This window comes from Phaseolus vulgaris, chromosome 3 (assembly GCF_051622355.1).
Source record: "Phaseolus vulgaris cultivar YP4 chromosome 3, ASM5162235v1, whole genome shotgun sequence".
Lineage (NCBI taxonomy): Eukaryota > Viridiplantae > Streptophyta > Magnoliopsida > Fabales > Fabaceae > Phaseolus > Phaseolus vulgaris.
The window spans coordinates 50,274,277-50,286,568 of NC_143500.1; the positions used below are offsets into that span (position 1 = coordinate 50,274,277).

At 28.4% G+C, this 12,292-nt stretch overlaps 1 protein-coding gene and 2 non-coding genes across 3 annotated transcripts; all 3 read left to right on the forward strand.

Annotated features, from left to right (window-relative positions):
• Nucleotides 1–3,783: 3,783 nt before the first annotated feature.
• On the forward strand, nucleotides 3,784–3,871 carry LOC137808849 (small nucleolar RNA SNOR75). Its single transcript, XR_011080748.1, has one exon. It is a non-coding gene; the product is annotated as a small nucleolar RNA SNOR75 (small nucleolar RNA).
• A 75-nt stretch (nucleotides 3,872–3,946) lies between these two features.
• LOC137808892 (small nucleolar RNA Z105) lies at nucleotides 3,947–4,023 on the forward strand. The gene has a single exon (XR_011080765.1). It is a non-coding gene; the product is annotated as a small nucleolar RNA Z105 (small nucleolar RNA).
• Nucleotides 4,024–7,321: 3,298 nt separating this feature from the next.
• Nucleotides 7,322–9,852, forward strand: LOC137808358 (oxygen-evolving enhancer protein 1, chloroplastic). The gene is made up of 2 exons (XM_068609427.1): nucleotides 7,322–7,884; nucleotides 8,901–9,852. Exons 1-2 carry the CDS (start codon nucleotides 7,651–7,653, stop codon nucleotides 9,657–9,659), a joined length of 993 nt encoding a protein of 330 aa, XP_068465528.1. The 5' UTR covers nucleotides 7,322–7,650; the 3' UTR covers nucleotides 9,660–9,852.
• The last annotated feature ends 2,440 nt before the right edge of the window (nucleotides 9,853–12,292 follow it).

Below are 12,292 nucleotides of genomic sequence, written 5' to 3' on the forward strand. Positions count from 1 at the left end.
AAATTGTAGATATGAGACTTCAAACAAGTTGTTTGTGTCGAATACTTATATTATAAAATAATCAATTGGTAGTAGATGAAGATAATTAAATTATTGCTAATAAAAAAAAAGATAATTAATTTTTTTTCTGGCTTGGGTGCAATGGTGGGTGTGTTTATGGTTCGAGTTTACGGTTACTTTTTCATGGGTATAATCATCTGTGAAATTTGAACTACAACTATGACTTTCTTTACTATTTTATTTTATTTTTCTTACTTTTATTCCTTTAAATGGTCCAGTACTGTGTATGTTTACTGGCTTACTGTTAATTTTGGCTAAGCTGTGTGATTCAATTAGTGGCTGACTTCATTAGTGTTTTTTACTCTCTGTGTTTTTTAAACATGTCTGAAATTGAATTGGTTTTCCAGCGAAATTAAAGCAGCCAATGCTACATGGATGTTTTATAAGGAACGCATTATACCGTCATTGATTTATTGTAAATACCAGATAAACGGAAGACACCAATTTCTTATCTAACGGTTGTCCTTTCTTGTTGGAAGAAGGGAAAATAATAGTATCACATTATCGGCTTAAACTTGTTAAGATTATAGATTTAATGAATTTCCATAAACTTGGTAATTCTTAAAAACTTACTTTGGAAGAAATATTTGAAATCTGTTTGTGTAAGTTTTGAGGCAGTTGAAACGAGAAGGAACAACAAGCATTTGCTTTAATAGTAGGGAATGTGTAGGGAGGGAGGGGTGTAACTTTGCGGTGTATTTTGACTGTTTTGCTTTCCTAAAGTGTAGCTGAAAAATCTCTTTGTTTGCCTTGTCTTTTTTTGTTTGTATTTTCAACTTTAGGACTCTACTAAAGTTGATTTTGTTCTCTTTGACAAACTTCTATCTTCAATTCTAAGTTTGGCTGTGGGGTGCCTGGAAAAACGGCTACATATTAGCATGGGGAAGGGAACCAAAAACAGCATTCTTCATCGCTGTCCAAAATCAAGAAATTTCGTCTTCATTTAATTTTTAGTTTAATCTTTGAAATCTACAACAACTGTTTGTTTGAAAGACTGAGGGGGGAGATTTTAAAAAAACATTATTATAGTTTTGCCTTGTAAAATGGGTGGAAGAAAAGAAAAAGAAAACAAAAAATTATTTTTCATGACTGAGAAAATAATAATAATAATAATTCTCCACACTCTCTTCCACATAATCACTCTCTCTGTCACATAGACATTCTTTTTCTGCCCACGTAAACAGCAACATCTGACCTTGTTATGAAGGACTTCACGGAAATGACTAATTTAGATACGTTTTTAAAAACATAGGGACCAAATTGATTTTTTTAAAAACCACGGTACTAAATTGAATATTGACCCCAAATGTAAGGACGAATAAGGTAATCAAATCTATTTTGTATATACTTTCCCAATTTAGAACTCCAAAATGTATTCCAAATTAAAAATATAGTTTAGATTACACAATTCATAATGTATTTTAAATTATACAATGACCTTCATGCTTTCTTATAGCACTTTCATACAATAAGCAAAATGACAATTTTATCCTCTTCTTCATCTTCTCCATTGAATACCCCTCTTCTCCTTTTTGGTCGCAGCAACCTCCACTCCAATTTCTACCGTCGCAGTAACTCCCCACTTCAAAAATTCACTGTTGCAATAGCTCCCTACCTCAGCGCCACTGCCACACTAGCCCCCACCTCTAGCGCCACCGTCGTGACACCTTCCACGTTCAGCAACACCGTCGTAGCAACCTCTCAACTTTATCGTCTAATTAGAAAAAAAATTGTATTTAGATTATACAATCTGAAATACAAATTAATGTATTTAGTGTATTCAAGATTCTAGAATTCGAAATACAAATTTTATATCCCATAGAATTTGAAATACAATATTAGGGATTGTAAAATTCATAATACATACTAAAAATTATATTTCAAATTGTAGAATTTGGAATTAAAATTTGTATTTTTGTAATCCATATTGTAAAATTCAAACTTTTGTATTTTGAATTTTATAATTCCGAATGAAATTTTTGTATTTTGAATTTTAAAATTCAAAATAGGCAATTTTGATATTTTTGAAAAATATGTGGATGCCATAAGAAACTATGGAGGTAAAAAAAAATTGTCATCTATAAATATATTTTGAATTGTGTAAATGCATATCACATAATCTACAAATCTGAAAATGTATTTTGGATTACATAGATTACACAATAAAAAAATTAAAATAAAATTAAAAATTATGTAATTTGGAACATTTTTATGAACTCCACAATCCAACATGCATTTTAGATATTTCAAAGCAACAAGAAATCTTGTGGTGCATAAATTAACTTACCTAAGACATCCAAGTTTGTTAGGCCGAACGAGTTCTAAATAAAAAATGGCCCATACCGTTTATACTCTCCATTTTGCTCTTTAAATCCTCTGCATATATTTTTAAATTACAAAAGTTTGAAGTAAAATGATTTTACAAAATTTAGTTTCTATTTTATAAAAAAATTATATTATTTAAAATAACGTAAAATGTAAAAAAAAAAAGGTGAGAATATGACGGTGGGAAAAAATAAGACTATTTTGAAAGTATTAAAAACACGTGGATTGTGGAAAGAAAAATCAAGATGTAAATAGAATAAGGGTTATTTCTTTCTGCACTCTCATAGTTTCCATGTGTACACATATGAGTGTGGTTAAAAACTTAAATTACTCATATTTTGTTATCTCTTATTGTGGTTGCCATCCTTCTTTATGTTTATGTATATGTATTGTTTCATAGATGAATTAAAGGAAAAAAATATTTTGAATTATGTAATTCAAAAGATACTTTATGTGTAATTTAATTTTTTTTTATAAAAAAATTATTTTAATTATGTAGTATGGATGAGACTTATGTATTACACCATTTAAAAATGACTTATGTGATTTTTAAATTGTGCAACTCAAACGTCAAACGAACTTTCGGATTACATGATTGAAAGTAAAAAAACTTATAAATTACACAATTTAAAGATAAAAAAAAGTTTTAAATTACACACAAAGTCATTTTTTAGATTTTCACAATTCTGAAAGTAAAAAAAGTTTTATGAATTTTTTTTTTCATAAACCAGAAGGACATTGGGAATTCAACAATGGTGCAAAAAATATCCCAATAGGATTAGGGCAATTTCTTCCTACACTATATCACTTCTAACCTACACCATATTATTTTTTGAAATTTCTAAAATTATTCTTATTTTGAATTTTTAAAAATCTAAAATAATAAATATAATTCAAAATTAAAAAAATACATTATGAAAAATAATTTATGTAATTCAAAAATATATTCTGAAAATTTAAATTCAGAATATTTCTCGAATAAGAGTTTTGGAATTTATTCACACCCCTCTTACTATCCGAGGTTATTTTCGTCATTTTTAGGATATTTTTGCCATTTCAATAGCAGATTGGGTGTATGTTAAAATGGGAGAATTTGTCTAGGATTAGTCTTAAAAAGATCAATCAGGCCCATTAAGCTTGTGGCCCAGTAACTGGACCCATTAAACCCTTATGGCTGCGCAAACCCTAAGTCTTCCTTCGCAGATCTAAAGGGCTATAAAGTTGTGACCTCTCGTTTCCATTCAACTTGCACAACAAGAACTACAGCTTCAATTTTTTAATTCTTTTTTGTTATCTTAAATCTATTTCGTGTTTCGTAGGTTTTGTATTCGATTTATTTGATTTGGTTGATACTTGTTTTTGAATTTTTTTTATTGAACTTTTGAGAAGATGTGGTTTTCTCGGTGATGATCAAATAATGATGACGAGTCCGATCGAATCCATTCTTACAATTCTGACGACAAAACGAGGCATTTGTCTGAGAGGATTCCACTCTTTCCATTCATTATGCTATTTAATTTATTTTGCAAGAATTTATTGTTTAAATTTTCGTGGTGATTGATTGGCATGATGATGATAATTTTAAATACTTTCATATGATTATTTATATGATGAAAACAATCCTCCTACGCATTCTGAATGCAGGTTAAGTAATTAGTTATTAACTGTGTACTGCTGATGTTACGACAGTATGTAGATTGTGTGTTTTCCATGATTTTGTTCCAAGCTCTTTTGAGTCTCTTTTTCCCCCTTCTTTCATCAGTTTCCTCGGACCTTTTTGTAGAAAATTTCCACCTGCATTGATTCTTATTTCTTGTTTGTCAAAAAGAATCTGCGGGTAATTTTGAGAGTGGTTTTGATTATGTGATTATATCAAATTTTAATGTCAAATAATGAAGCTTTTGAAAGGGGATTGTGTTTACTTACGCCCTCTTAAATATAATGGGTTAATTGGGTCTTGAAATCTAGTATTTTTAGCGTTAATGGTGTTTTGGTATCGTGATTACTGGTTGCACAGATAAAAGCAAAGATTTCTCATTACACAATTAACCATTTCATTATATTGATAAATTTTTTGTTCTGGTTCAGCAGTGTTTCTAGATGAACTCCTGTTAAAGTTGGCGTCCCTTTTTTCCTTCTTTCTTCCTCATTTTTGTAGTTTAAATTTACCTCATAGTTCAGTAATAGAAACATTTTTCAGGGTTTTTGTAGTTTTTGCTCATTTCAAAATTTTCGCCGGGAATTTCGGTAAGTTACAATGTCATCCTTAGACGGGGAGTACAAATGGTCATGGACCTCTCCTTAGGTTAATTGAAAAACTAATCTTAGGCTGTGTATTCGCTGTGCTTCATCATTTTTGAAAAAGACTGCTTTATCATTTCTGGAAACACTTTTTTTGTTTATGAAACTCTTATTCAAACACTTTTTTGTTTATGAAACTCTTATTCAAACACTTTTTTGTTTATGAAACTCTTATTCAAACACTTTTTGTTTATGAAACTCTTATTATGGAAACACTTCTTTGTTTATGGAACTTTTAATTCTGAATTCATCCAAAACTGGAAAAGAAAAATGTAGAAGAGGTAGATACTCTTCTGATCTTATACCATGAGGAAAGGAAGATCCAGCTTGTTCTCACATATGTAGATAAATAAGTGAGAAAGCCACCTAAGTATGTGCCCCCATATCCATTTTTTTAACTATATCATGCACATATAATAAATCATAAAAAAAATAACGAAAATTGTAAAAAAGTTTATATATTAATAAAAAAATTAACTATATTAATTATATAAATATTAAAATAACAATAATATTAAAAATAAAATTTTAAAATAATGATAATAAATATTAATTAAAATAATTTCAGTTATTTTAATTTTATTTCAAATATACTGTATACACCCAAAAAAATTAATCATTTATAATAAAAATATTAAATATATTTCTAATAAAATAAAAATGCCTATATATATTTATAAAAGTAGTATAAAAATTTAATTAAATTAAATTTTGTAAAATATTTCATATTTTATTTTAAATATTTTAAAGATAAAAGTAAATTTGTAAATATATATAATTTAAAGAATCATAAATAATATTAAAATTAATTAAATTCATTAATATACGTACAGGTAAATTTGTAATCTTACAATTTACAGAATTTAAAATATTCTTACAACCTATTTCAATAAACTTTCCTCAAATACATACCTCAATCCAAATAACCTCAACTTTCTTTACACCTCCCCTCTCTCAATTTTCCACTCGCCCACACCCTATAATCCAAACAAAGCCTTAAATTATAACCAAGCTTTAGGAAAAATAAAAACATATCAAAGCACGTTACAAATAAGTTTAAAAATATAATGATTACAAGACCCAAAATACAAAATTACATTTTATTTTAACTTCTAATTAAATTATAAATAAATTCATCGTTGATGATTGATGATTGTGCACTCCAGTGTTGAAAAAATGCGACATGTTAGAAGTATATTCTTGTCTAAAACAATAATGGGATTTTAATTAAACATGAATTAAATTAATGATACCGAAACAATAGTAAGTTTTCAAAAAAATTGTCACTTCTCATCCTAACACTAGACAAAATACATGAATGTAAGTAAAAATTAAGGTTAACATTATCTTGGGTAAAAATTGTTATAGTTTATGATATATAGTTGAACCCTCATTCTTGATGGTGGAACTGAATTGGAATAATCATATTCAATAAGGTTTTAGGGTTTGGTGGAACTGAATTGGAATGATTATATTCAATAAGGCTTGGTGGAGCTGCATAATAAACATATTACATTCTTCCAGAAGGGGAAAGGAATTAAAATAAAGAACTAAAATATTTTCTATAATTAACATTGAAAGGGATTCCTTAATTGTCTATATAACTTAGTATTTATATTTATAATATTTACTTTCATTCTAATTTTAATTAAGAAATTTCTTAATCTTTTTAATATACATTTTGGCTGAAATATTAATTAAAATTAAAAACATATTTTCTAATCAATGACTAATTAAGTTTATATTACTAAATGCTGAATAAACATATTTACATTATTTCATAATGTTAATGGAGTTAAGTTCAAGTACTAAGCTATTTGCTATATTTATTAAAACCAATTACTTCAAATAATCTACAAGAATATATATTTATACTTGTGGTTTTAATATATTATTGTAAATTAAAATATTGTTGGGATTATTGTTTTTATTGTTGAAAATTTTGTTTTTTTTAACTTAGATAAAAAAACTCAAACGTGACAAAAATGTTAAACAAAAACATTATTTTTTGAACTCTAGTATATTTTTTTAATAAAAAATTAGATAATATATAAGGATTTTGCATTGTAATACAATGTTCTTCACCATATTATGGACTATAAATCATTTTATCTTTTAAACAAATGATTAAGAGTTGATTCCTAAATGTTGCCATAAAGCCTATTCTTTTATAAAAGACCTTAATGTAAAAAAGTAAAATATATCCTTTAAATTTAAGACATATTTAAAATCTATCTTGGATGAAGTATAGTGAGAATTAGATAGTGAGACAACATGCGTGCATTAGAAACTATATATAGTAGAAAAAATTATTGTGAAAAAACATTTATGATGAACATTTATTCTACATAAAAAAAAGTTGAGTCTACAACTATTTAAAAAAAATGTGGAGTTTAAATGAAGTTTGTTATCTTGAATTTTTTATTATTGTTGCATTGTTTTGATTAGAAAAATATTGAGGAGAATGATGGTATAAAAGATATATTTTATTACTCACTCAAATTTGTATTATTTTTACTTTCTCAAATATGTTTCATGGCTAAAGATTATTTTGTGTTCCAAGTAACATTTTCCTTGGGTTAAAGACTTACATAAACCATTATAATATCCTATTTTTTGGACCATGTTGCTCCTCAAACAAAAATTCGTGGTTTGTGTTTTGGATCCATATTCCTCTTTTATTTTTAAACGTCTTGGTTTGTGGTGCATGTGATCCTAGTCACCAAAATGCTGACAGATAGTATCTTGATCCGAATTGAGAAGCTTGCAATGTGGCAAGCAACAGCATCATTGTCATTAGCATGAACCATCCAATAAGAGATCACCTTATCCTATCCGTTATCCTACTCACACCATAGCCACCAAATAATTGTACTCTCTCCACTATCTGAAAACACTTACAAACTGCTTGTTTCAAGACCTCACAGAGACAAAGTGTGAGGAGGGAACACTACATTGGTGGCAATGGCAGCCTCACTACAAGCAGCAGCTACTTTCATGCAACCAACCAAGTTGGGCAGAACCAACACTTTGCAGCTAAAGTCCCCTCAGTCCATTTCAAAGGCTTTTGGTTTGGAACCTGCTGGAGCTAAGATCTCATGCTCCCTTCATGCTGATCTTAAGGACTTTGCTCAAAAGTGTGTTGATGCAACCAAAATTGCAGGATTCGCCCTCGCCACCTCTGCTCTCGTTGTCTCTGTATGTACTCTTCTTTTCTACCAATTTCATAACATAAATCTATTATTAACTGTTAGATGAACTTCCCACAATTTTCTATTTTTGCATAGGAAAAAACTTATGTACTATAAGGATGGTTGGTGTTGCTTGTTGGGAAGTCCCACATGGTAGTAACCTATAGTTTGATAGTAAAGTTCAAGGTTAGGCCTAAGAGCACCCATGTTCATCTTTCTTATCAAATGATGAATTCTTTTTGCTTTTCTTCTTTACGTTTTTGTAAGATCCATTAGATGAACATCTCTGGCTTGGAAGTAGTAACAGTCCATCTAATTAAGGAGGTGATTGACAAATGTTGCATAGAAATCATCAATGATAGTAATCGTCTGCAGTAATTTAATTTTGTCTTGTGATATATATATTCAGCATAACATATGTACTGATTTATGAAGCCAAGCCACTGCCAGTGTCAAGCATAGGACTTAACCTTTGTAAATATCAAATTAGAATACTAATTGATTTGCTAGAATTGATAAGACGTGCTTACCAATGATGCTCAGTTTATTAATGAACTAAATAGTCACATTTGTCCTTCAATGATATAATCTTAGTCATATTAGACCCTCAATGATGGAAATATATAACACTTGAAGCCCTTGAATATTCATCTTTGGTCAAGTCAGTTCTCGTGTAACATGTCATGAAGACTAGTTTCACAGTCCTTATACACTCATTCAGGATTAATTTACTGATTAAATGCACATATAAATGTTATACTTTTCAATACACTAATTTTAGCACACTTTTTATTATAGGATGAAGTTTATTAGAACTCAACAAATCATGTTGTTTAGAGTCTAACACATGGCCTTGTGAGTTCTGACAGATTTTAAGCAAAAATAGAGTGAGCTAATGTTGGTCATGGGTATTTTAGAAAAGGTGTTCTCAACATGAGTGACGTTGTATGTTTAAAGAACTAACTTGACTCAACTATTCATTTATATTGGCAATATTGTGCATTACTGACTAAAGAGCTTCAGGGGGCAAGTGCTGAGGGTGTTCCAAAGCGGCTAACCTTCGACGAAATCCAGAGCAAGACCTACTTGGAAGTGAAGGGGACAGGTACAGCAAACCAGTGTCCAACCATTGATGGTGGAGTGGACTCATTTGCCTTCAAGCCAGGCAAATACAATGCCAAGAAGTTATGCCTTGAGCCAACTTCATTCACAGTGAAGGCTGAAGGTGTGGCCAAGAACGCCCCACTTGAGTTCCAAAACACAAAGCTCATGACACGTTTGACCTACACTCTTGATGAGATTGAGGGACCCTTTGAGGTGTCTTCTGATGGCACAGTCAAGTTTGAGGAGAAAGATGGCATTGACTACGCAGCCGTGACGGTTCAGCTACCGGGTGGCGAACGTGTGCCATTCCTCTTCACCATCAAGCAGTTGGTGGCCTCAGGGAAGCCAGAGAGCTTCGGAGGGCCATTTCTGGTGCCATCATACCGTGGAAGCTCTTTCTTGGACCCCAAGGGAAGGGGTGCTTCCACAGGTTATGACAATGCTGTTGCTTTGCCTGCTGGTGGAAGAGGAGATGAAGAGGAACTTGCCAAGGAAAACAACAAAAGTGCCTCATCATCCACGGGGAAAATCACCTTGAGTGTCACCAAGACCAAGCCTGAGACTGGTGAGGTTATTGGTGTGTTCGAGAGTGTTCAGCCATCTGACACTGATTTGGGAGCAAAGGCCCCAAAGGATGTCAAGATCCAGGGCGTCTGGTACGCTCAGCTTGAGTCATAGAGTCTTTCTTTTATGCTTTGTTTTGTGTTTTTTGTTGGCTAAGATTTTGTTGTGACTCCATGGTGTTCCATTGACTCAACTTTCCTAGCACTACTCAGAGTACTATCATGGTTGTATATTATATCGACCTCCAATTACACTGCTTAACATTTCAATCTTTAAATTGATGGTGTGTGTGAGTTTTGTAGATTAAGTTCTTACTAGTTGCAACAATTGCATCGCATTATTTGCTTCATTACATATAATATGCTCGTAACCAGGGAAACACTGCATTTGAAGAGGATTGCAATTGACGTCTGCAGATGTAATTACTCTCAGTTCTCTGTCAGACAAATTATCAAACATTTTATGATCATCATAATATATTTTCAACTAGTTATTTTATTGGATTATAGCTTCATACAAAAATTCAGTTAACCAAACATTGGGCTAACCATCATAGTATGATGGTTCATAAACATGTGGTTAGAGGTTCAGTTTTCACATTTATTTATGAAAAAAATATCTACTGGAAGAAGTTAACTATTTAAGACTTGTTTGTATCAACTTCTTCATAAGCACTTTTAAAACAAAAAAATTATAAACAAAAATTAACTTATGTATAAATTAAAAGTGATTTTTTTAAAAAAAATAAAATATTTTTTTATAAATTAATTTATCAATAAACTAGTTTTAACTTATGAAAAAATTAATCTCTATTTTTTTTCAAAATATTTATACAAAATTTCATTCAAATATATACTAAAAGATATCCTAATAGTTTTAGATATTGGTTCTTATTTTTGTGATGCCTTTGAAAAAATAAAACCTAGAATTCATTTACTAACTTAATTTTTTTTCTTGTAGATCCCTAAACTGATAGTCAATCGTTTTTTTCACCCTAATGTTGAACCCAATTAATATGATGTTTGTTTACTATTTTGACTATATTAATTAAAAATATAAAATTAAAATAATTATGTATGTTGAACCCAATTTATTATTATTAAAATAAATTATTTAAAAACTGAAACTAAAACATATTAAAAGTGTTTTCAATTTACAATAAAAATAAGTGTATATCCAAAATATATGTTTATTCCTTAATAAGTTCTTTTCTTCACTTTTTTTTATCCAACTCTTTCAAATATTGTTCCACTTTCATGTACAATTTGTGAAATTTCCCAAAATACTTTGTATTTCATATCTCGATTTCCTCTTTGTTTGGATTCCGTTCTTCATGCAAATGGAAAAGGTGATTGAGTTTTGTGTTTATTTTCACTAAATGTCACTGATTTATGATGAATTAGTGTTTTTTTTTAATTCTTCTTTCAAGTGAAGAGAAAGCATGGAAAAGTCACTCACTGGTTTATTGAGATTTTGAGATCCATTGAGATTTTTTTTGAACATAAGCATTTGAATGAAACAAAACTGATTATCTTATCTATGATAACCGATTATCCTTGTATTTTCAATTCATAATTGATGTTTCATTGCCTTTAAATACTCACACCATTGATTATTCATATTTTTTTATTATCTATGTCTTTTTTTTTTTAAGTAGTGAACATCGATGTTGTGTTCTCCATAATCGATGTTGATTTTTTTCCAGTCACATAATCAATGGTGCGATGTAATTGTAGAGGTAGATAATCAATTATTCATATTTTTTCAGTGAACATCGATATCATGGTGTCCATAATTAATGCTATTTTTTTTCACTCACATAATCAATGTTGTGGTGCTAGAAAATTGATTATTTGTTTTTTTTTTCAGAAAAAATTGAATAATTTAACAATTTTATTTTTTTAATAGGAAATTAAATAATTTTAATCTGTGTTTATTTATGATTTGAGTAGTTTAGAAATTTTATTTACCTCATATTTTTATTTAAATAGGACATTAAATAATTTAAATTTTTTATTTATTTTATATTTTGAATAATTTAGAAATTTTATATATTTTATATTTTTTTTAAATAGGACATTAAATAATTTAGATTTATATTTATTTAAGATTTTGAATAGTTTAGGAATTTTATTTATCTTATAGGACATTATATAATTTAGGAAATTTCTTTAGGATTTTAAATAATTTAGGAATTTTATTTATTTTATATTTTAATTCAAATAGGATATTAAATAATTTAGAATTTATATTTATTTAGAATTTTGAATATTTTAGGAATTTTGTATATTTCATATATTTATTTAAATAGGACATTAAATAATTTAGGATTTATATTTATTTTAAATTTAGAATAATATAAAATTTTAATTTATTTATAATTTTCATTTAATAGTTCATGGAAAAAATTTGAATTTGTATTTGTTCAAAATTTGTAATACTTGAGAATTTTATTCATTTCTAATTTTTATTCAAATAAGGTATTAAGTAATTTAAAATTTATATTTATTTAAGATTTTGAATAATTTAGAAATTTTATTTATTTAAGACATTTTTTAAATAAAACATTAAATAATTTATATTTGTATTTATTTAAAATTTCCTATAAATAATGTTTTAATTAAAAACAATTATAATACAAAATAAATAAATCTAATTAATTTTTGAACAATTTTTAAATACAAAATCAAAGTTGTAAAATTATATTTTTATGAATTAAAAAAATAGAATTTCAGTCACATCATTCA